Source organism: Ammospiza nelsoni, chromosome 30 (assembly GCF_027579445.1).
Source record: "Ammospiza nelsoni isolate bAmmNel1 chromosome 30, bAmmNel1.pri, whole genome shotgun sequence".
NCBI lineage: Eukaryota > Metazoa > Chordata > Aves > Passeriformes > Passerellidae > Ammospiza > Ammospiza nelsoni.
Genome location: NC_080662.1, coordinates 558,821 through 582,209, shown reverse-complemented (window position 1 = coordinate 582,209; position 23,389 = coordinate 558,821). Strand labels below are relative to the sequence as shown.

At 52.8% G+C, this 23,389-nt stretch overlaps 1 protein-coding gene across 1 annotated transcript in view; it reads right to left on the bottom strand.

Moving 5' to 3' along the window:
• Window positions 1-813: 813 nt before the first annotated feature.
• The window catches only part of AAK1 (AP2 associated kinase 1), a 53,514-nt gene continuing 30,938 nt past the window's right edge, over window positions 814-23,389 (bottom strand). The window contains exons 14-18 of the mRNA XM_059490719.1: window positions 22,746-22,963; window positions 22,391-22,548; window positions 21,836-21,943; window positions 20,234-20,329; window positions 814-5,134 (exon numbers count right to left, since the gene is read on the bottom strand). Coding sequence (XP_059346702.1) covers window positions 4,068-5,134; window positions 20,234-20,329; window positions 21,836-21,943; window positions 22,391-22,548; window positions 22,746-22,963 — 1,647 coding nt within the window. The 3' untranslated portion in view covers window positions 814-4,067. The remainder of the gene's footprint in view (window positions 5,135-20,233; window positions 20,330-21,835; window positions 21,944-22,390; window positions 22,549-22,745; window positions 22,964-23,389) is intronic.

Genomic DNA, 23,389 nt, shown 5'->3' with positions numbered 1-23,389 from the left:
GCGCGGGCACCGCGGCGCCCCCTGGCGGCTGCGCCTGAGGGGGACAGCGGCCATGGCGGCGGCGAGCGTGAGGGAACGGCCTCCGACCGGGGCTGCCGGCACCACCGAGCGCCGCTCCCGGCACGGCCGGGGCTGCCACGGACGCTGTGCCCGAATGCCACACACACACAGGGCTCTTAAATCCCCCCAGGTGGGGCACGGCGACTGCAGCACTGCGCGGGGCAGCCTGTGCCAGCGTGGGCTGCCCTTTCCAGGAAGGAATTTTCCTGATTTCCAGGAAGGAATTTTGCCAGTTTCCAGAAAGGAAAATTTTAACACAAATTTTCCCGATTTCCAGGAAGGAATTTTCCCAGTTTCCAGCCTGAGCCTCTCTGGCCCAGCCTGAGCCCGTTCCCTCTCCTGTCCCCTCCTGCCAGGAGCTGTGCAGAGCCAGAACACAGCACAAAATCTCTCTCGATGGACATTTACATCAAGAGAGAAATTAAATTAACAAGTGCAGCAAAGCCAAATTAATATTTTGCACTTAAGAGAGTCTTGGCAGCTGAATGATACCAAAAAACACGTTTAACCAGCACACTGTGAGGGCTCAGGGCTCTGTCCTGCCCTGCATAGGAAGCGTTCTCTCTGGAATATAAACTGAAATATCCTCTGCTTAAAGCAGCAAGATCAGCTTGACTTCACAGCTGCCAGATTAAACATCCAAACCCAGTTCAGCACTTAGGTAGGAAGAACTCATTAAAACCCAGATTCCCTGTGTCCAGCAGAAATATTTTCCACGGGGAGGGGAGAAGGAAGGCACAATGGAGACGGTGCTTGTCATCAGATATAGTTTTAATAAAATGTACATAAGTTTACAAGTGGAACATTTCTTCATGATTACCAGGAACAGACGATCCCAACCGGAGTGCAAAATTTGAGCCCGGGGACCTGCCAGGCATGGGGGGAACAGAGGGGACTGGGGGACACGAGTGTCTCACTGTGGGTCACTGTGGGGACCACGGACACCCCCAGCTCCTCCTGGACACAAAGGAGTTTTCCCGAAGCCAGACTCGGTGTTTGGGATGCTCCACCAGCTGCATCCCACACCAGAGCGAGCCCCCTGCCCTCCCAGCCCGTCCCTTTGGAGGCGAGGGATCAGGAACGCTGATCAGCCTCATCCCTCTGACTGCACAGGGGGATTTCTGGCTGTGTGTGAGGGTATTCACCCACCCACAGCAGAAACTACAGCCTGGGGCTTATTTCTGATCAGGTTTCAGGAATGTGTTTCAGAGCTGGAGCAGGGTTTCAGTGTCATGATACTACTGTAAAAGTGCTTTGGGGTCTGTCAGTGTGCTCCAAGGCATTGATTTAACACTGTGAGGAAAGGAACAAAAACCCACAAAAATTCAACTCCCCAACACAAGAGTCTTTGGTGGAAGCTGAGTTAAAGTAACCGATTAGCACTTTGGAGTGATTGAGTTCAGCAATCAAGGAGATCTCACCCGGTTTTGCTGCTGTGTGCTGCGTCACACGGGGTGACAGCAGGAGAGGGGACACAGGGACAGCCCCCAAAGTCCTGCAGCAGTCAGGGCAGTGAGCACAGAGCCAGCTGCTCGCTTTACTCATGCAGAAACTCTGATTAATCACTTTGAACAGAGACTTTAGTGCATTCGGTGGGTGAGAACCAGGAGCCAGTCCCTCTCCCAGCAGGAATCCGGGATTGTCACAGGGGTGTGATAACCAGAGGACCCAGGGCAGTGAACACCTTTTACTACAGTGTTACATACAGAAACCAGTGGTTCTTTTCATAAAACTGATTCAAAACACCCCATTGAGTCTGTATAAGTCTCACTTCATTAAGATCACTGATTGTGTGGCAAATAATTAGCATGATTCTTCCACATTCATTAAAAAAGTGAGCTTCAGATGCTATGGAAATTAAATTTCCACTTACAATTCATCACGCTGAGGCTGCAGCAGTGGTAGTGCAGGATTAGGAGGAACACAGGCTGGAAATGAGAACGGTATTAGAGTAACAGGCATTGAAACTGAGTTTTCTGGCCATAACCAGAAGCCCCGTTACCTTCTGAGTCACATGCAGAGATACAAACGAGCTGCCTGCACCCCCAGAAGAGATTTCAAACCGCTTAAGCCCTGGATGTGTGTGGCAGGATGGTGAGCTCTGGGGCACAGCTACAGCCTGCTCTTCGTGTAAAGTGCCTGCAGGAGCGAGGAGCTGCCAAAATGCCAGCTGGAAACGGAGCCGGCCCTGGCCCAGCAGGGCTGGAGAGGAGCCCGCACAGCCCAGGGCACCTTCCCTTTCCCAGCATGAAGGGACAGGCTGAGGCTCCCCAGCATCAGCTCGTGGCGCTGACGGAAGCTGCACTGAATTATTCAGAGGCAATTTTTCAAGTAAAAATGAAGAGAAGGAAGGAGAAGCTCCAGCGAGCAGAGGTAACACCTTGAACCCCCGTGACTCCCACAGGAGCAAAGCATCTCCCACAGCACCAAGGCCTGGCCTCCCTTCAGCAGCTTCTGAGCACATCCCAGATGCTGAGCACATCTCAAGGGCAGCTCCTGGCTCAGTGTGCCCGTGACCCTCACACTCACTGCCCTTGAATTCACAGTTTGCTGTCACAGTCATTCTCTGTGTCTCTCACTGATTCCAGCAACAACCGACCTGGGGGAACACATAATTAAAACTAAAACCACCTTTCGGGTGTATATTTAAACAGAAAACTAAACAACAAAACAGAGTAAAAGCGTCAGCTTTGCTGAAGAAACACGTCAAGGGAAACCCAGAAAGTTCTCTACAGTACTTCTGTTTTCAGGAGGTGGGGATGGAGGGCAGAGAGCCCCACAACCACCACTATGCACCAACACCTAGACAGTCATCCAGTCCTTTGACAGCTGATTTGGTCTGACAGAAGTGGCAATGTGTGTCACAGTGAGAGTTACCATCTAAGGAAATACTGTGTCTTGTGGAAGGGTATAAAAAGAGTTTGCCTTTCCTAACAAACGCCTCAGTTTCTGTGCCAGGCTGAGTCCATGCCTCAGTCACCACAGCCCTGCTCTTGGGAACAGGATAGGAAACATCACTTCAGAAGGAGGGCAAATGGATTTTGTTGAGGTTCATCCTTAACCAACAGGAAAGCAATAGGCAGAAGTGACTTTGAGCAGAGCTCTCTGCCAGTATAAACCAGTCTAAGGGGGCTGTGGCCTCTGCTGAGTCACACCACATGAGGTACATACATCAGGACAGTTATGGAGCTGTTTACATCACAAATGTCCCAGAAGGTCTACTTTTAATACTGTAAATACACATTTCTCCTTCACCATAAGCAGATTTCCAGGTCCTACACTTTGGTATAGACCAGACAGGAAATACAAGTGTAAAAGTGAAAGCTCTGCCTGATTGTTTGCACGACCCTTTGATTTTCCAGCAACAGAAACAGCCTGATTGCTTCAGTGGCTTCAGGACACCTTCCATGGCAGCAGCAGTGCCTGGTGCTCCCATCCTGGGGCAGCAAAGCTGTGCCCTGCCCTGGCTCTGCTCCACCTGCACTGCCCAAACTGGCACCAGACACCCCAGCACGGCTCTGGCTCTGTGGGCACAGAGCCCACCTGCACAGCCAGAGCTGGGCACCAGGAATGTCTCTGAGAGCAAAAGTCACAAAAACCCTTTCACCTGTGAAATCATGTCCTTTCCAGAGCATTAGCAAGTCCTGCTTAACTCGCTCTGTAATTAATAAACCTTTTAATTCATCTTGTAGTGCATTTCTCCACCCAGGACCGGAAAATATGGAATACTGCTGGTTTGAGAAAAGCATCTAAAAAAAAGAAATAAATGGAGGGAAGACAGTGAGAGGAGGAAGCTGAGAAGCAACTGGAAAGGATACGAGGATCCTGAGAGCCAGGCATTCGGACAAACATAACTTAAATGCTTCAGCTATATATCACTGCAAATAGAGTTCTGACCAAAAATAATAATTACTTTATATATATATATATTGCTATGTCATTCAGTCCAGCTAAGAGGTGTGAGGCCCTCACGAGGCGCTCCTGCAGGCAGCACAGCCCCCAGCACGTCAAGGCTTCTGCTTGGCTGCTCTGGAAGGGAAGGGCGCCGAGGCGAAGGGATCGGCGCCGGGCAGCTCCGTAGTCCTGGCAGACAGAGGGACCAGGGGCACAGAGCCCGCTATGGCCTGCCTGTTGGTCTGAGACACCACCTTGTAGGCAGCTATGGGCCGGGCCTCCAGCCCCGGCGCGTCCTCGGGGCCGTAGTGCCGGGAGTACTTGGACAGGGACTGCGGACGGAAGGGCTTGCTGGCCACGGGGCCCAGGGCATCGCCCTGCTCCGGCAGCGCTGCCTTGGCCGGGCTGCCCTCCTGGGCCTCCCCGGCTCTGACGGGGCAGGGCTGCACGCTGCCCGGCTGAGCAAAGCCAGCAGGAGCCTGTGGGGCTCTCAGCGAGCCCACGGGGCCGTGCGCTGCCGGGTCCAGGCCTGGGAACACGGGCTGAGCTCGGCCGTCGCCCCCGGGGCTCAGGAAAAGGGGCGCTGAGAACGGCTCTTTGTGGGCAGCCAGCTCTTCCACGCTCTTCTTCTTGGTGAAAGGAGCCCTCAGAAACACGTCTGCCTCCTCTGGGTGCCGCAGAGCTGCGTTGCCCTTACAGATAAAAGGAGCTTTGGTAAAGACATCCACCTCATCGGGGACCTTCCTGGAGCTGCGGAAGGGAGCCGTGGCAAACACGTCGGGTTCGTTGAAAACCTCCCCGCTGTGCGACTGGAAGGCCGGGAACAGCGGCTCCCCTGCCCTGGCCTGGGGCTGGGCATCCTCTTTGGAGGCCTCGTGCCTGGGCACGGGCTGCAGGAACCCTGGGCACGGCTTGCCCGTCTCCTCCTCCTCCTCCGAGTCCATCAGTAAAGGCCTGGAGCCGCTGCAGTCCAGGATGTCTCCCTCGTGGTCTGTCCCCTCTCCCTCGCTGCTGTAGAAGGAGCTGTTGCTTGAAGGACCATCTCTGGCCAGGAACTCTGGCTCTGAGTTGTGCTGTTTCACCTGCAGCATCTCGGGCTGGCCCTTGTACAACGTGAGTCCGTCAGCGCCAGGATCTCCTTTGCAGAGCTCTGGGAACCGGCCTGGATCCCTCCGCACACCTACAAACACAAGAGAAGGGAGTTTCTGAGCCAGCTCAGCAGTCACAGCAAGGCACACTGCACAGGAATGTCACGCTGCTCAGATGGAAACCACCACCATGCATGGAGAATGGGCAGGAGAGGGAGGCCAAATCAATGAAAACACAATGCCGGGGAAGCGTTGGCAACACGGGTACCACTGCTGAGAGGATGGGAGATGTCTGACACACGCATGGGCACACACAGCACCCTCAGCACCGTCCCACCAGGTTCCTCTCCCTCCCACCCCTGACACCACCACCAGCACAGAGAGTTTCCCTTCCCAACGCTGCTGCCCGAGGGAAGCTCCAGCAGACAGACAGGTTCTGTCCTTCCATCCTGCACTGCTGCTCTCCAAGCACATCTACTGCTTGGCCTGGCCTCTCTTCCTGTGGGGCAGCCCACAGATACGTGGAATTGCTTGTGGGGATGCCCCAAAACCTGCTAAAATAACAGGCCCATTTCAAAGACTGAAGGTCAGCTTACAGCTTTCAGTGAATCCTAAGTAGCAGCTGTTTTAGTAGCAGCTATTCCTTTTAACCACTGTCAGACAAATGGTTTTTAACCACTCCATAGCCTGACTTCAGCTCAAGGCTCAGAGCTCCAAAGACCTGGCTGGTTTCTGCATTGGCACAACCAGGCAGTGCAGGGAGAGGCTGTCCTGCCCTTCTCCAGCTCCAGGAGCCACCAGGAGGCCGGGTTTCCTTAGGACTCACACAGACAAAACAGAAGATCTCTTACCTTCACAGAACTACTGGCAGCTTAGAAGTGTCATTGGACTCGTTAGCAAGAGCATAGGAGAAAATCACAAGAAAACCAAAACAGCAGGAATTGCAGGAAGAACAAGGAGGCTGGGTGGTACCCAGGGTCAGCAAGGCACCAACCAACACACCCTGCAGTGCCAGAACCTCACCCAGGGAAAACTGCCCAGTTAATTGTTCATATTTACACACCCAGGACAGCCCTGGGGCACCAGAGACACAGAACATCCCCTCATCCATCACTGCTCACAAGGAAAGACACAGACCCATTCGTGAGGCATCAGAAGCAGCATTTATTGGGAATCTTCACCTGGCTACAGCACACGGCTAACAAAGCGCAGGTATGAGCACACTGGAGCAGTCACTCCCCAAAATCCCCTCTCTGTCTCCTGCAGCCCTGCTCTCCACACTGGTTTTCCCTCAGGGGCCACTCTGGGATGCCAGGAGCAGCACAGCTGCCAGGAGGCTGTGCCACCCTGGCCAGGGGACACCGGGACATTCTGAGACACAGCTGAGCCACAGCAGGACCAGCTGCGCCTGGTCCAGGGGAAAAGGCATTCAGGCACTCAGCAGGGAGAGCAGGGGCACCAGGGGCCCGCTCTGCACCAGAACAGCACAGCTGCCTGCAATCTTCTGTCTAACTCGTGCCCAACGAGCCATTTGGGACAGGGTAAGAGAGGGAGGACAGCATCTAAACCCATCTGCTGAGCAGCACACAGCTCTCAACGTGGGGACACTGCACAAGAAGCAGAATGCCTCATTTTGGGAAAAACTCCTTTTTCTGATCTTCTCTCTGCCCATCGATGTGGAAAGGGCACCAAATGCTCAGCAGCAGTTGTCTCCTGCACAATACCAGTGTGTGTAATATTTGATTCCAGGGTCAGCTATACACACTAGGGAAGATTCCAAACTACACTCAGGCTCTTTTTCAAGAGGGAGAACCTTTTAAAAAACCCCTCTGATCACTCAGCACCCCAGGAACACACTGTGCAGGTATTCAGAGCTTTACCCCAGGTGACAGCCCTGGCACCTGCAGCTTCCCCAGCTTCCAAGGAAAACAGTGCCCTGAAGTGGCAGAGCACTGGAATAACCAAGAGGAAGACCACAAAAGATTTACTCCCTGTTAGCAAGAGGCAGAGCAGTCACCACAATGGTGAGGATCTCACTTCTGGAGCAGAGCCCAAAAGAAAGGTCAGGGGAGACAGAGAAACTCCTGGAGTCTAAAGCTCCCCTTCCAGCAGGAAACTCTCCTGATTTCATCAAGCCAGGGTCAGGCAGGACTCAACATCCAGGAACAGGCAGCTAAAGACCAGCACAGTTACCAGTGAGCAGCATTACTAGTTTGGAACTTTACAGGGGTCAAAGGCTTATCACTCCTTCATTCCTGCACTGTGCAGGTTTTCCTTGTACTCCAATTCCTCTGTTCCAGTTTCTAGAAGCAATCCCATGAAACAAGAATCCAGAACTATCCCCACCCAGCACTGCCAGCAAGGACGAACAGCACCGCCCCAGAGGTCAGGGACACCTGTGGCACTGCACAATCTGCAGGATTAAGTGTTTGCTCAAAGCCACTCACAGAGAGACACCTGGAGGCAGATCCAGAGCCTTCAGCTCCAGAGGATGAGGAATTTAATGCTGCAGTTCTGGCACACCAACCCACACCTCACATCCCAGCAGGGATGAACTGTCTGAGCCCTGCACGCCAGGAGCAGCCTCATTCTGGGACGTGTCCCCAGAGCAGGGATGTCCCCAGAGCAGGCCCAGCCCCAGCACAGGGATGTCCCCAGCACAGGGATGTCCCCAGAGCAGGCCCAGCCCCAGCACAGGGATGTCCCCAGCACAGGGATGTCCCCAGAGCAAGCCCAGCCCCAGCACAGGGATGTCCCCAGAGCAGGGATGTCCCCAGAACAAACCCAGCCCCAGAACAGAGATGTCCCCAGCACAAGCCCAGCCAGCAGCCCCTCCTGGCTCCCCAGGGCCAGCACAGTGAGTAGATTTTTAAATGAGGTGGTTTTGCACAGCTTTTAGGCCAAAGAACACCATTATGGCTCCTTTACAAGAAGCTCCCTCTAAAAATGACTTTGCTCCACACAGACTGGCTCAAGCTGCCCTGGGCTGTGATGAGGAAGGCTGGAGGAAGATGAAAATCTCTCACAAAGCCAGGGTTCTCCCACCCACCGTCCCAGCAGGCTGCACAGCACCTGAAACCCTGGCCAAGGAGGTCCCAGAGGATCCTGACAGGACCTGGACAGTCCAGAGCCAGGGAGGTGCAGCTCCTGTTTCGGGACAGATGCTCCCAACACAGTGGGTGTGTCAGAAATGGGGAGGCTGACTGAAGTCATCTGGTTAAAGATGAACAGGAGGGTTCCAAGGGCAGGGGCCCTGCCCAGCCTGAGCCCCTCAGAGTAACCAACACCAACATTCCAACCATTCCTTGGAACCTCTGCCACCCAAAGCCAGAGCAGACCCTGGGGTGAAGGGGAATTGCTCCAGGTGCTGTGGCTGTGTCTGACCCTGACAGGAGATCACCAGAACAGTCACACCAGCTCCAGCCCTCAGCGCAGAGCAGAACAGCCCTGCTGGGGTGGTCCCGAACATCTCCTGAGCCCAGAGCCCTTAGAGGGGCCAGGACACCTGCCCTGGCTCCAGCCAAGCTACAGCACCGATCCTGCCGCCCAGGGACACCAAACGTGTCCCGTGGGACACAGGGTGAGGCTCTCACACAAACCCCTCGGCTCTGAGCAGCACCAGCACCAACCCAGAGCCGGGGCACACTCACAGTTTCTGGAGTTTAAAATGAATCCCCAGTCTCCACTCATCTCTCAATCCCATTCGCTCTGCAAGCACATGGTGAGTATTTTCTGATGAAGGAGGTCAAAGAAAAGTCTCTAAAATATCAGATTTCCACCCACACCCAGGAACAGCTACTTGAAAAAGCAATAAAATAAACATTCACATCTGCTTATTTAATAGCATTATTAACAACCCAGTGCATTTGTCATTTTTTCCAGAACCCTTGAACAAGCGCCATTAGATTTAAAATCTTAAACATTCTTTAAAAGTACTTTAATTCACAGAAATCTTTGTTTCTAATATACAGTAGACGGTTACTTTTTAAAATCCATTCTCTTTTCATATAATCTCAGTATCTGACTATACAATAACTTTCTATCTATAGCATCTTTGTGTTTTCCAGTCCAGCTCGCCTGTGCTTTAGGAATATAAAACAAAAAAATAATAAAGTTCTATCCACAATTTTACTAAGGTCATTTCCATAGTTCTCATGTAAAGCTTCTCTTGGAAAGTGCAGTATACACATGTAATGATACAACACACGTAAGCAATACTTTTATTAGTAAGTGTAGGTTTTAAAAGAAGAGTAATGTAGAGACACAACCGATGGGAGCTCTATGTACAGAATTTGTTAAACTAAGTGTGGGGCTGGGGAGGAGATGGAGAGAGGAGAGGAGGAGTCACAAACGTGGGGTTCTTCCCTTCCCAGCAAGATCAGCACAGACAGACATTCAGTCGCTCGCACTTTCGCACGGGGGAACTGCACCGCCACTAATACAGCTACAAACACAAACACGGGGAGCAGGAAGCTGGGGGGAATTCCACTACAGAGGAAGAGTCCTTCTGCTCAGAGAGGGCTTTCAAACACGAGAGAGAAATTCCAGACTCGGTGGGAAGCCGAGGAGAACGAGCTGAGCGGATCCAGCTACGGACAAACCAAGCGAGGGGCGAGGAAAAGGGAGAACCCATCGAGTCGTAGCAGCACTGATTTCAAACCACCTGAACCCAGGGCATGCGTGGTCACAGAGACTGGGGTGGAGAGAGGCCCACAGGAATCTTTGTCTACTGAAACAATGGCTCCATACTGAACTGGGGTGCACTATAGCAGTTACAAGAGAAAATGGAGAACCCAGAACAGATACCAGATGCTCGACTAAAACCAGGATTAAAAATAGACAAACAGCCGGAGGACAATTTGTTTCATACACCATTTACAGTAGGTTGAGGGGAGTTTCTTTTTTTCCAGTCAAACACAGAAAAGAAGTCACAGAAAATACATCTGCTGCTGCCACAGCGCCCTTTTCACCCCAAAAAAGGTCAGTGAAACACTGGTCACAGCCATACTCACATGGATTTGGTTCAAAACCTTGTCACGCTTCACTTAGGGTCATTTCTGCAGCTTTAACAATCTGTTTTTTTTCTTTTTCCTTTTCTCTTTTTTTTCCTTTTCTCTGTTTTCCCTCCCCCAGGAAGAGCAGTTAGCTCCCAGCAGGATTGTCAAACAGCAAACCAAGAGCTGGGGGCAGCTGGAAAACTCTTCATGTGCACCATCACCAGAGTATGGCCGGGAGGAACCTGGGGCTTCCCCCTGCTCTGAAGCAATTCAGAGCCCCCAGCTGTGCTGCCCCATGTCCTGCAGCCCAGGGATATCCCTGTCACTGTCCCCTGGGGAACAGAACCAGACCCAAAGCCCAAAGCACAGCTGGGGCTGCACTGCTCACGCCCTGCTCGGGGACAGGAGGCTGGGGCAGGGTCCCAGAGCAGCCCCAGCTCCCTGAGCACGGCCAGGGGGAACCCACAGGGCTCCACCAGCCTGAGACACACCAGGCTACTGCAGAGCTGAGCCAAACCTTCCCCAGGCCACGGGAGGACAGGGAGAGAGGTGGGCGACTGTCTCCTGTTGGCAGGTTTTTCTCTTAATTAAAGGAGAAAAAAGAAAAGAAAAAAAAAAAAAAAAGCCCCAAAGAAGCACAAGGAAGGAAACTCTTCTGGCAGGGAAACCGGAGGTGTGGGTAGTTACACAAACTGCTACTGTGTCACTGCTACAGGTCTATGAGCTGATCCACCAGCAGCAGAGACCTGGCTATGTTGGGAAGACTGGACTCAGAGCTTCCACTGTTGTTTCTAGAATGCCCACCTGAAAGTGTGAGAGATAGGAATTCAGTATTGAGCAGGACACACACACACGCGACAGTTTCAGAAGTTCAAGATCAAGAAAGAAAGAAAAAAGTCAAAGCAAAACAGAGAATTTGCTCAAGCTCTTCTCGTTATTTGTATCAGCACAGCAATGAATCCCCTGCTTGCTGTTCACCCTCTGCCCCCAAACCAAACCAGCGCAGCAAATCCCTACAAACCCATTCCTGCCACAAAGCTTATCCAGAACCCTGTCCTTGCTAAGGGATCTCTAACACAAATTCAATACTCCCACAGCCCACAGAAAGGACAGGCCAGAATTTTAAATATTGAAATCTATTTTAAGAGCACCTTTGGGTGCTTTGAGCTGCGTCCAGGAGAACTGGGCTATCATGGGACTGGGACTTGGGTACTAAAGCAGAGACCCAGGGAATGGTTTGGGTTGGAAGGGACCTCAAAGTCCATCTGGTTCCAACCCTGTCTTGGCCCAGCCCTGGGAGAAATCCCTGACTTCCAGAGGAGTTTGTAATGTCTGAACTGTTCCTAACCAGTGTCAGCCTCTGAAAGCCAAGACTGGTGCAGAGCAGGGTTCAGCACATTCCTGCTGAGACCAAAAACGGGAGTTAGGGGAGCCAAAAGGTTCTGTGACCTAACTGAAAAAAAAAGGCAAAAAAAGGCTTTAAAAACCCTCCAAAACACACAAAAAAGTTCTGGATTTGTCTTTACACCTCCCCAAGTAATCACAAAACCCTTGCAGAGGGGTGACTGCAGAGAGGGGACCCAGCTCAGTGACCCTTCCCTGGGCAATGAGAGCCTCAGCACAGCTGCTCTGGTACCCCAGCAGTGCTGGGATCTCCAGGGGATCTGGGCCAGCACGCTGAAATCAGCAGCTGCCACAGGCTCTGCCTGCCCAGAGCTCCTCAGGGAGCTGGGACAGGGACCACACTCCCATCTCACACACTGGAGCCCTGTGCTGCAGCACCACTGCCCCAAAACTCATTTATAGATCCACTGCTTGCCTTTCTTCCTTCCCTTTTTCGCTCCCACATCCTGGCTTACCTTGTGAATTTTTGGATATCAACACTGGAATTGGGTCAAACTCATCTTCTGTCACTTTTTCAGAGCCCTCAGGAGCATCAAAGCCTGATATCAGGTTAGTATCTTCTGCAGCATAGAGAGAAATAAGGGCAAAGAAGCAAAGACAGCAGAGAGGCTGGTTAGAATTGCAGGAGTGTTAGAACACGTTTCTGTTTAATGTTTTCAGAGACAGCGTTTAGAAGCAGGAGTTCAATTTAAAAGGTGAAATGAAGCTGGTAAGTGTGGCAGGAAAGAAGGGAGGCAGTGAAACACAGGAGTGGAGGGGATCAAACCAAAGCAAGCAGGACCCAGAACAGAGCCAGAGCACTCTGAGGGCTCAGCTGCAAGGTGAGCAGAGCCTGGGGGAGCTCCCAGGGGCTGGAGGTGCTCCTGGTGTGAGGGCTCAAGCTGGCTCTCATGCACAGGGACAGGAAAAGGGCTGGGGAACAAAACAAACCACAGAGGAAACTCCAGTCATCCACCTGAGACAAACCCCCGAGCAACGAACCAACATGAAGGCAGATTTGCAAGGAGTTCACCTGCCTGGAGAGCGCCCAGATGCTGTGAGAGGCTTTCCAGAGGCCCCCAGGGCAGTTCTGGGAGATAATTCCATCGCCTGAAACCACATCAGCTGCAGCTCAACACATGGGAGAGGCGCTGCCAACCATCTCCAGAGAGGAGATGATTTATCCGCCTCATCAGGCAATTATGTGTTTTCAGAGCCTCTCACACTCCCTGGGCATCACTCCTTGTTCCTTCAGACACCTCAAATACCCTCCCAAATCTCCTGCATGAAATGTTCCTGAAGCCCAGCAAGGACACATCAACCCAACAGTTTCCATGAACAGAACATTCCTGTCTGACTCCTGCTGGGAATAAAAGATTTCCACGTAAAGCTGACCAAGACTGAACGGGTCTGGGGAGAGGTGAGGCAAGAAAGCACCTGTGGAGCTGCTCTGTGCTCTGGAGGATCAGACCTAGGGAAAACAACCCTGAGGGAACCCCCTGGCCTTGCCCCTAGGCTCCCATTCAGTTTGCTGTGACACCACAGCTGGACTCAGGAACTTCTCCTGATAAGGACAACGTTCCCTAGGGCTGCAAGAGCTCATCTGCCTGGGACGCTACTCCAAAAACCACAAAAAATTCCTTTTATTCCAAACCCTTATGGCAGATGATTATCAGGCTCCCTTCTGGAAGGAATAATGCAGAAAAACCCACCAGTCTCAAATGCCATGTGCAAAAAGCAAACGCAGAGTGCATTCGGTGGGGAAGGGCTGCACACAGAGCCCACCCCCATGGAAAACAGCATCACTTTGCACAAACTCTGTCTTTACAGTCAAGCTGAATAATTGACTTTCCCCCTCCCTTAGTACATCAGGGCACATTCCAAGTTTGAGCAGCTTGGGAAGAAAACAGAGCAGTGGCTTGGGGGCAGTGAAGCTGCAGAACAGGTCAGAGCAGCTGTCCCTGTGAAGCAGGAGGGCCAGTTTACCTTTGTGAGGCTGAGCTGAGAAAGCTACAGGAGCAAACTCATCCAGGAGGTCAGCAGCAGGGTTAGAGAGCAGAGAACAGTCAAGCAGAGAGTCTTCCCCAGTGAGAGAGTCTGGATCCAGGTGAGCATCCCAGGGTGGCATTGCACAGGACACAAACAGCGTTAAACTCTCCTTGTGGCCACATCCCCTCACCCACAGGCAGGGAGGGAGCACAGCTTTGCTGCAGAGCCAGCACAGAAACTGCCCTGCTTGTGATGGGGGAGATCCTGCTGCTCACAGTGAGGGCACAGAGCCCCAAAACCTCAGCAGGGCCCTGTGTCCCTCTGGGCTGAGCAGGGAATCCCACAGGGCCGGGGAAGGGAACAGAGAGGAGCTGCAGGCACAGGGCAGAGGGAGAAGGGCAGACAGGAGCTGCAGGCCCAGGGCACAGAGAGCAGATGCGGGCCCAGCCCCTGAGGGGCACCCCCAGCCCCTGAGGGGACAGCAGTGGCACCCCCAGCCCCTGAGGGAGCACCCCCAGCCCCTAAAGGGGCACCCCCAGCCCCTAAAGGGGGCAGCCAGAGTTCCCAGGGGACAGCAGTGGCACCCCCAGCCCCGGGCCTGACCAACCTGTCCTGTTGGAGGCCACGGAGTCGCTGTGGGACACGAGGCGCTGGGCCAGGGGCGCCTCCAGCCCTGGGATCAGGCTCTCCACAGCCACGGCAGCTTGGCCTTCCCACGGGCACAGCACACGCAGGTTGGTTTGCAAGGAAAAGCACAAGGAGGAAACTGAGGCAGGAGTTGGCTGAGTCCTTTACTGACCTGCACTGTCAGCTCAAGGGTTTGGTTGGCTTTGAAGCCTGGTTTCAGCTTTTGTTTAATTTGTACAAGCCCAATTTGAAATACCCAGAGGGTGGAACAGCAGGTTGCTAACACCTCCCCTGCAGCTGAACAGGAAGGAAATATCCACAAGATCCTTGTCCAGCAAAAGGAAAGCAGTGACCACTGGAGTCCCCTTGCATTCAGATCATTACAATTCAGACAACTGTCAGAAACTGCCAAAGCAGAAGTTTTGCCGTTCCAGGAGTCCGGTCCTTCTTCTCTGTCAGAGCCACGCGTCACACGCAGCCCACAGCAGCAGCTGATGGCACTGCCTTCCCTGTCTGCAGGGCACCTGGCACGTAAACCCCAATTCTGCAGCCCCCAGAGCCCCGACCTGCCTGCAGCTGCTGCTGCCCACCTTCATCCCCAGCACTCCCAGGGAACCCTCCCCTTCCTCCTGCTCCTGCTGAGAGCCCTGGGCACAGCCAGCTCAGTGCCTAGGGCACGCTCCAACACCAGCTGCTGACACAAATAAGGCATTTCTGCCACCCTCAATCAGCAATTGAGGGAATTCCCAAGAGAACCCCCAAGGAACAGCAGAGCAGAGCAGCCACGAGTCCCCCCTGCTCGGTGCCCACCGCGGAGGGAGAGGGCAGCTCAGGCTCAGCACCACCCAGGGCTGCTCTGGGAGCATGCAGGGGGCACGGGGGGCACGGGGGGCACAGGGGGCACAGGGGGCGCAGGGGGCGCAGGGGGGCACAGGGGGGCAGTTACCATTGGCAGGCTCTGCCGTGCTGCCGAAGGGGTCAGCCAGGGGCAGCAGCTCGGGCAGCAGCAGCGCAGGCTCGGGAGATTTGAGGCCCTCAATCAGTTTTTCTGGGGCAAGCAAGAAAAAGGAGGAAAGGAGGCAACAGTGAGAAAAGCAGAAGAAAGAAGAAGACACCGTTAATGAGGGCTGGCTGTGCTGTGTGTGAGCCCCAGAGCAGCACATGCACCACGGGTGGGAAATGGCTGCAGCACAGAGCCCTGAGTGCCCTGGGCTGCAGAATCAGCTCTGAACAGAGCCCTGGGCTGCAGAGGAGCTCTCAGAGCTCAGCCACCCCTGCCCTGGCAGGGACACCTCCCTCGAGCCCCAAGCCCTGCCCAGCCTGGCCTTGGGCACTGCCAGGGATCACTCGCTGTGCCAGGCCCTCACCTGGTTCACCGCAAAGCTCTCTTTATCCTAAACCCCACCTCCACCAGCTCAGACCCTTTCCCAGCACACTGCACACACCTGATGGGTTTGCAGTCAGTTTGCTCAGGCTTTGCACCTGCAGCCTCCACTGCCATGCTGCTTTCACTGCTGCCCACACACCCCTCCAGCCACAAACACTCAGAAAGCAGTTTAGGGAACACCAGAGTTAGGAGAAAACACCAACCAAGGTAGTATCAATAATATCCACATCAAAAATACCAATCAAGAGATGAGAGAGGCAAAGGGGCTTGGGGTTAGAGCAGGCTATTAGAAAGAACTCCTGAAAAGTTGCAAGTTAAAAGGGAGCGGAGGGCAGAGCTGTGTGCCAGGGCGAGGACACGGTGCCCAGCAGGCACAGGGGCACACACAGGGCTGGTACTCACTGCAGGGCTGGCACCCACTGCAGGGCTGCCCTGGGCAGCACACCCAGCTCAGCAGAGCACACAGCAGAGTCCTTTCCTCTGGGGGGCAGCTGGGAGAGAGAACAGAGCTGTGAAAACCCTGCCAGGGCAGGGGTGGGCACGGGTCTGGCACTGCCCGGGGCTCTGCCAGGGCTGACGGAGTCTGAGCCCGTGCACCAGCCCAGGGAAATGCTCTGCACCCCTCTGGCCTGGGGAAACGGGGCTGGGTCTCACCCAGCACGGCACGGGGGAGAAGGGCAACCCAGGGAAAGGGAATCGGGGCTCTGCAAACCCCACAGAGCTAACGGGACAACGCCCAGCAGCTGTGGATGTGGCACCCTGCTCAGAGACAGAATGCTAAAAAAGCCCTCCCACAACTGGCCCGGGAGACTTCAGGGAGCTGGAGATACACTATGATAGCCAATTGTAATAAACACCTGCAAGTGTTGTTTTCCTGATATCTGTTTGCTTGTTATTCTCCAAGATTGTTTACAAATGGGCATCTTGTTAATTATTCTTTCAGGTGAAACGCATTGAGTAAATGACCAATCATCTTGTTAATTCTTCAATCAGCTGAACTGCATTGAGTAAATGACCAATCACAGTGATAATTATTCTTTCAGGTGCAATGCATTGAGTAAATGACCAATCACATTGATAATTATTCTTTCAGGTGCAATGCATTGAGTAAATGACCAATCACATTGATAATTATTCTTCCAGGTGAAATGCATTGAGTAAATGACCAATCACATTGATAATTATTCTTTCAGGTGCAATGCCTTGAGTAAATGACCAATCACATTGATAATTATTCTTCCAGGTGAAATGCATTGAGTAAATGACCAATCATCTCATTAATTATTCTTTCAGGCGCAATGCATTGAGTAAATGACCAATCATCTTGTTAATTCTTCAATCAGGTGAAATGCATTGAGTAAATGACCAATCATGTTGTCAATTATTCTTCCAGGTGAAATGCATTGAGTAAATGACCAATCACATTGATAATTATTCTTTCAGGTGCAATGCATTGAGTAAATGACCAATCACATTGATAATTATTCTTTCAGGTGCAATGCATTGAGTAAATGACCAATCATCTCATTAATTATTCTTTCAGGTGAAATGCATTGAGTAAATGACCAATCATAGTGATAATTATTCTTTCAGGTGCAATGCATTGAGTAAATGACCAATCATCTTGTTAATTCTTCAATCAGGTGAAATGCATTGAGTAAATGACCAATCATGTTGTCAATTATTCTTCCAGGTGAAATGCATTGAGTAAATGACCAATCACATTGATAATTATTCTTTCAGGTGAAATGCATTGAGTAAATGACCAATCATAGTGATAATTATTCTTTCAGGTGAAATGCATTGAGTAAATGACCAATCATAGTGATAATTATTCTTTCAGGTGCAATGCATTGAGTAAATGACCAATCACATTGATAATTATTCTTTCAGGTGAAATGCATTGAGTAAATGACCAATCATAGTGATAATTATTCTTTCAGGTGCAATGCATTGAGTAAATGACTAATCACATTGATAATTATTCTTTCAGGTGAAATGCATTGAGTAAATGACCAATCATAGTGATAATTATTCTTTCAGGTGCAATGCATTGAGTAAATGACCAATCACATTGATAATTATTCTTTCAGGTGCAATGCATTGAGTAAATCACCAATCAGATTGATAATTATTCTTTCAGGTGCAATGCATTGAGTAAATGACCAATCACATTGATAATTATTCTTTCAGGTGAAATGCATTGAGTAAATGACCAATCACATTGATAATTATTGTTTCAGGTGAAATGCATTGAGTAAATGACCAATCACATTGATAATTATTGTTTCAGGTGAAATGCATTGAGTAAATGACCACTCAGGCCCACCTGTATCAGGTGGGAGCAGCTCAGTGCACCCTGAGGCCCTTGGGCCACTCAGCCTCTGATAAATCTGTGTCATTTCTTTTTAAACAGTGACAAACAGTGGCTCCTTAAGAGAGCAAAACCAAGCAATTTCAGGCTCACTTTCAAGACTTCAAATATTTGTAAAGCAGTAAATTCTCCCCTAAGCTCAAACTGAAAGCCCAGGCAGGAGAACACTGGATGCTCTTTACACTCATCTAGCTGGATTCTCGTGGTCTGCTGGCTTTGCTGCTTTAAATCATCACACCCCCACCTTGTCCTCCCAGTAAATACAGCCATAAATCCATCAGTTCCCACATGAGCAGCTGCCCTTTTGCATCTCCCCAGCTCAAGATGCAAACTCAGATCATTAGTGCACACCCACAGCTGCTGTGCATGCCTAATTGAGCATGTGCAATTACTTTATCTCCATGTGTCATCTTGGTGCAAATAAATCCTCAGCAGCAATACAGTTGTTTATTGCAGCTGCTCTAAACACCCAGGCAGAGCTGGGCACCCAGTTTTCTCCTCAGAATTTATGGGCTGGAGTAGAGTTATGGTGATTAAAAACACCTCATCCAGTGTTCTGCTCCCAAAAAAATGAAATACCCTCCCTGCATCAGTCAGGAGCTCCCCTGACCAACAGCCTGGATCAGGCAGTGCTGAAGCCTGAAATAAGCTCATTAAGAACCACTTGGCTCATTTTCCTGCCCATACACAAGGAAATATGTTTTCAGCATGAATATTTAATTCTCCCTTGTTTTAACAGATGTTTTGCCATATTTTTACATCCCTCTTGCCAGCTCCTCTTCCTGGTTACAATTCCATTAACTGCAGCCATTACACAGGGAGGAAGAGGAGGGACACAGTGACACCACCCCTGCACCTGTGCCCTGCAAGGTGTGGCAGGCACTCAGGTGATGCCACCTGCACCTCCAGGTGCCAAGGGGAGGTGGTTTGTGCCTGAGCTGAGCTTTAGCCAGGTGAAAACCTGAGCTCAGCTCCAGGAGTTTGATCCTTTCTGCTGAATTTACAAACAGAACCTCTCAGTTTCCAAGCCAAGGAAACTCTGCAGCCCCAGGCCTTGGAAATATTCAAGAACAAACACATGAAATTGTCTTTTTTTGGGTCCTCCAAAGCAGCAGTGACCCAGAGCTGGGCTGAGGATGAGGACGGGAGCTGCAGTTGTGCTCTGGGGCTCACACTGGGACCTGCTCACACCTTCACAGAGAGAGGCTGCAGGATAAAAACATCCCCACATTCCAAATCCCACCGATTTGCAAATGAGCTCCTAAGCCCTTACATAATCTGTGCTAAAAAGTGTTGGCTGCTGCAGTCAGAAATGTGCACAGAAAAGGCTCAGAAGCAGCACTGCAAAGTAAATGAAATAGCACCAACTGCACTGCAAAACCTTGCCAAATCAGAAAAGGTCACATGGAACTTGTGCTTCTCAAGATGCTCAGATTTGCAACAGACTTTGGAAGCCAAAGAAACACTGACTCTTAGAGGAAAGAAAGATTAACAGTAATAAAACCTACAATTTCATGGTTGGAAGCCATTTGAAAACAGCTTAAGTCAGAAGCAGGTAATGAATCACCTGGGGATTATTTCTCACAGGATCCTGGAATGGTTTGTGTTGGGAGGGACCTTAAATCATCATTCCATCCCACCCCTGCCTTGGCAGGGACGCCAGTCCTCACAGTCCCAGGCTGCTCCAGCCCCAGTGCCCAGCCTGGCCTTGGGCACTGCCAGGGATCCAGGGTGGGCACCCTCAGGGAACAATTCCTCATTCCCAGCCTCCCATCCAGCCCTGCCCTCTGGCACTGGGAGCCATTCCCTGGCTCCTGCCCCTCCATCCCTTGTCCCCAGCTCTCCTGGACCCCTTTGGGCCCTGAGGTGTCCCTGGAGCCGGCTCTGCTCCAGACTGAACAACTCCAGCTCTCAGCTCTCCCTCCAGGACGCTGCTCCAGCCCTGCCATCCCTTTGGGGATGCTGAGCCCCTGAGGACCCTCACCCCCATTTCTGAGATCCCCCCAGCCCTGCTATGGAAACCACCCCAGTGCCCGGCAGAGCCCATCAGAGCCCGGCAGTGCCCAGCAGAGCCAGCAGTGCCCAGCAGAGCCTGGCAGTGCCAGCAGAGCCTGGCAGTGCCCAGCAGAGCCAGCAGTGCCAGCAGAGCCTGGCAGTGCCCGGCAGAGCCTGGCAGTGCCAGCAGAGCCCGGCAGTGCCAGCAGTGCCCGGCAGAGCCTGGCAGTGCCAGCAGAGCCCGGCAGTGCCCAGCAGAGCCCGGCAGTGCCCAGCAGAGCCCGGCAGTGCCAGCAGAGCCCGGCAGTGCCAGCAGAGCCTGGCAGTGCCCAGCAGAGCCTGGCAGTGCCCAGCATTTCAGGTGTGCCCGCACAGAGGCAGGAGATCCAGAGCCAGGACAAAGGGCAGGACTGTCCCCTCCTCCCCCGGCTCGGGTTACCTGGGGTGTCAGATAACGGGAGAGGAGTGAAAGGATCAGGCACAGTCAGCAGAGCAGGGCTAGAGTCCAAGCTCAGAATGTCTTTCGTTTTTTCAGCTGGTAGAGAAGAGGAAAGGAAAGGAAAAGAAAAGAAAAGGCAGAGTGAACAGAGAAAAGGAGAAAGCACAGAACAAAACCCCAGCACAGGCACAGCCACTCACACAGGCACACTCTGACCAAGTGTGCCACTGAAAACAATGAAAACCCAAACAAAACCACTGTTACCATGCAGCTCTCCAACACAGTTTGACCCACAGATCCCAGAACATTTCCTGGCAGGGAGGAACTATTATCTGCCTCCACAGCAGCACAAAAGGTGAAAGGTTTCACAAAGGACACACAGTGAGTGTGCAATAAAATCTATCCCAGCAGCCAGGCTGGGACAGCCTCCTGTCTCTGGGCAAAGAGAGAAGGGCTCAAGTGCCCAGCCCAGATTCCCAAGGCTCCTTCCCATGCCAAGCCCAGCACTGGGAAGCCAAGGGGCACATTGTGAAGACAGACACTGCAGAACTGACCATGGTACAGCACCACAGAGCACACAGATGCTCCTCAGGCTTTGCAGAAGGTATTTTACAGCTCAACGTGGAGCTGCTGCTGCTCAGCATCACCCACACAGGCTGATGGAACAGCAGAAACTGCTCACAGCTGGACAAACCCAGAAAGCAACTCCCCAGGAGCACTCCTGTGTCAGGGACTCCAGCTCCTTAATTCTCTGGTAAGAACCAACACACCAGGCTCGGTTATAAGCTCCCCTAAATCTCCTTTTATAAATAGAAATAAGCACAAATGGATTTGTCACTCCTTGCCCCACAAAGGGTTCTTCAGCCCAGACTCCTCTCACCAAGGGCTGTTTTGTCTCAGTGGGGAGGCAGCAGCCAGAAGGAGCATTGTCACCAGGGGAGGGAGGATCCCTGGCTCCTGGAAGCAGCTTCCCACCTGTGCCTGGCAGGTCTGAGCTGCTCCCAGGGAGAACTGATGCTGAAGGAGTGGAAACGAGCAGCAGCACTTGCCAGGGGTCACTGGCACAGAAGGGGCTGCTCACAGCAAAACCCCGGGACACAAGGACCGAAGGAGAACCAGACAAGGCCCCACAGGCAGAGAAACTCCTCAGAGCAGCCAAGGTGGAGCCACACAGCCCAGCCAGGGCAGAAATCACTGCCTCCATCACTGCCCATGTCAGTTATGGGCTGTGCTCTCCTCTCACCCTGCAGCAGAGGTGTGACCCTTGTGTCTCTGCTCCTCCACACAGAGCAGCAGCTCTGACCAACACCTCCCAGCCAGCTCCCTCACTGCACACGGCAGGCTCTACTCCTTGTTTTAGCTCCATGGAACTTCCACACACTAAGGAGCTTCCTTGGGAACTCGGGGCTCAGTTTCTTCCCTCACCACAAGCCCCACCTCTGTCTCCCCACAGTCTCTGCCACCCAGCTGTGACATCCCCCCCTCTCCTCCAGTGCCAGCCCCGTTCCCTGCAGCTCTCAGTGCCCATACACTCTGTTTGCAGCATTTTCCTTCCCTTTCAAGGAGGTTCTGGCCAGGAGCTGCCCATGCTCCCAGACTCACCTGGCCCAGCAGGGAAGGAGGAGCCACCGAAGGCATCCGTGGGGGCTGCGGGCTGGAACCCTGGCAGCAGGTTCTCTGTGGAGCTGCCTGCCTTTTCTGGAGCCTTCCCTGCAAAGCACACCCACAGTTAGGGGGAAACCTCGATTCTGAAACTTCTGTTCTATTCTGACAGCAGGCTGCTCATCTGTATTTCCAGGACACTGCTCCACTCAAGGCCCTTGCTGCAGAGGAAGCAGAGTTTAAACTGCAGCTCCCACAGGCACCTGAGTACCACTCAAAGCAGCTGGTACCTCTGCCTTGGAGGCACCACAGAACTGCAACCAGAAAGTGTGTGGAAGGATTTAGCCAGAGGGTTGTAACAATATGGGGCACCCAAGCAGTGCCTGCCCAAAACCACCCCAAATCCCTGAGCATTCCCAAAACCATCCCCAATCCCTGAACATTCCCTGTCCAAAACCATCCCCAACCCCTGAGCAGTCCCTGCCCAATCCATCCCCACCCTATGGCACCTTCCCTTCCAGAGCAGCCAGGTGTCACAGCACCCTGGGCACCCACCATCCCCCAGCTTGGCAAAGTCCTTGTTCAGCAGCTCCTCAGCTGTCAGCTTGGAGAAGTTGTCATCATCAAAGGGGTTCCACGTGGACACGTCAGGGGGGTTGTAGACGTTCTGCTGCGAGGTCCTTGGCGAGCCCGAGGGCGTGGTGGAAGCAGATCTGGATGGGGTCACCCCAAACAAGAGCCATTAACCCACCTGAAACCAAGAGCTGACCCCCAAAAGCCCTGGCACCTACTCGACGTGCTGAGGCCGCCCCCCAGGCCCTGGCACCTACTTGGACTTGTTGAGGCTGAGCCCCCGGCCCTGGCACCTACTTGGACTTGTTGAGGCTGAGCCCCCGGCCCTGGCACCTACTTGGACTTGTTGAGGCTGGCCTCAGCAGCCGCAGCCTGCAGCAGCTGGGTGGATTTGCTGGCGGGCACGCCGAACACGGCGCTGTGGGTGACGTCGCTGAGGATGCGGCGGTGCCCCGCACGCTGCGCCTTGGGCGACGAGGGCGGCGTCAGGGAGCCCAGCTTCTGCCCCTGCCCCTGGGCCTGCTGCTGCTGCTGCTGCTGCCTCTGAGCCTGCACCTGCGCCTGCCGGGGGAGGAAAGCACAGGGACCTCGCTCAGAACGGCAGCCAGGGGACAAAACAGCTCCTGGTGGAGCACACGGTGTGCCAGCCATGGACTGGGGAGAAAACAAACAGCACCCAGCGTCCAGGCCAGGGACTGGGGAGAAAACAGCACCCAGTGTCCCAATCATGGACTGGGGAGAAAACAGCACCCAGTGTCCAGGCCAGGGACTGGGGAGAAAACAGCACCCAGCGTCTAGGCCATGGACTGGGGAGAAAACAGCACCCAGTGTCCAGGCCAGGGACTGGGGAGAAAACAGCACCCAGCATGCCAGCCACGGACTGGGGATGGCCCAGAGAGGAAAAACCAGACAAACAAAGGGATTTGCTGCTCTGCAGTGTTGCAGGATTACTGCACAGGCAGAGTCTCTCCCCTTTCTGTG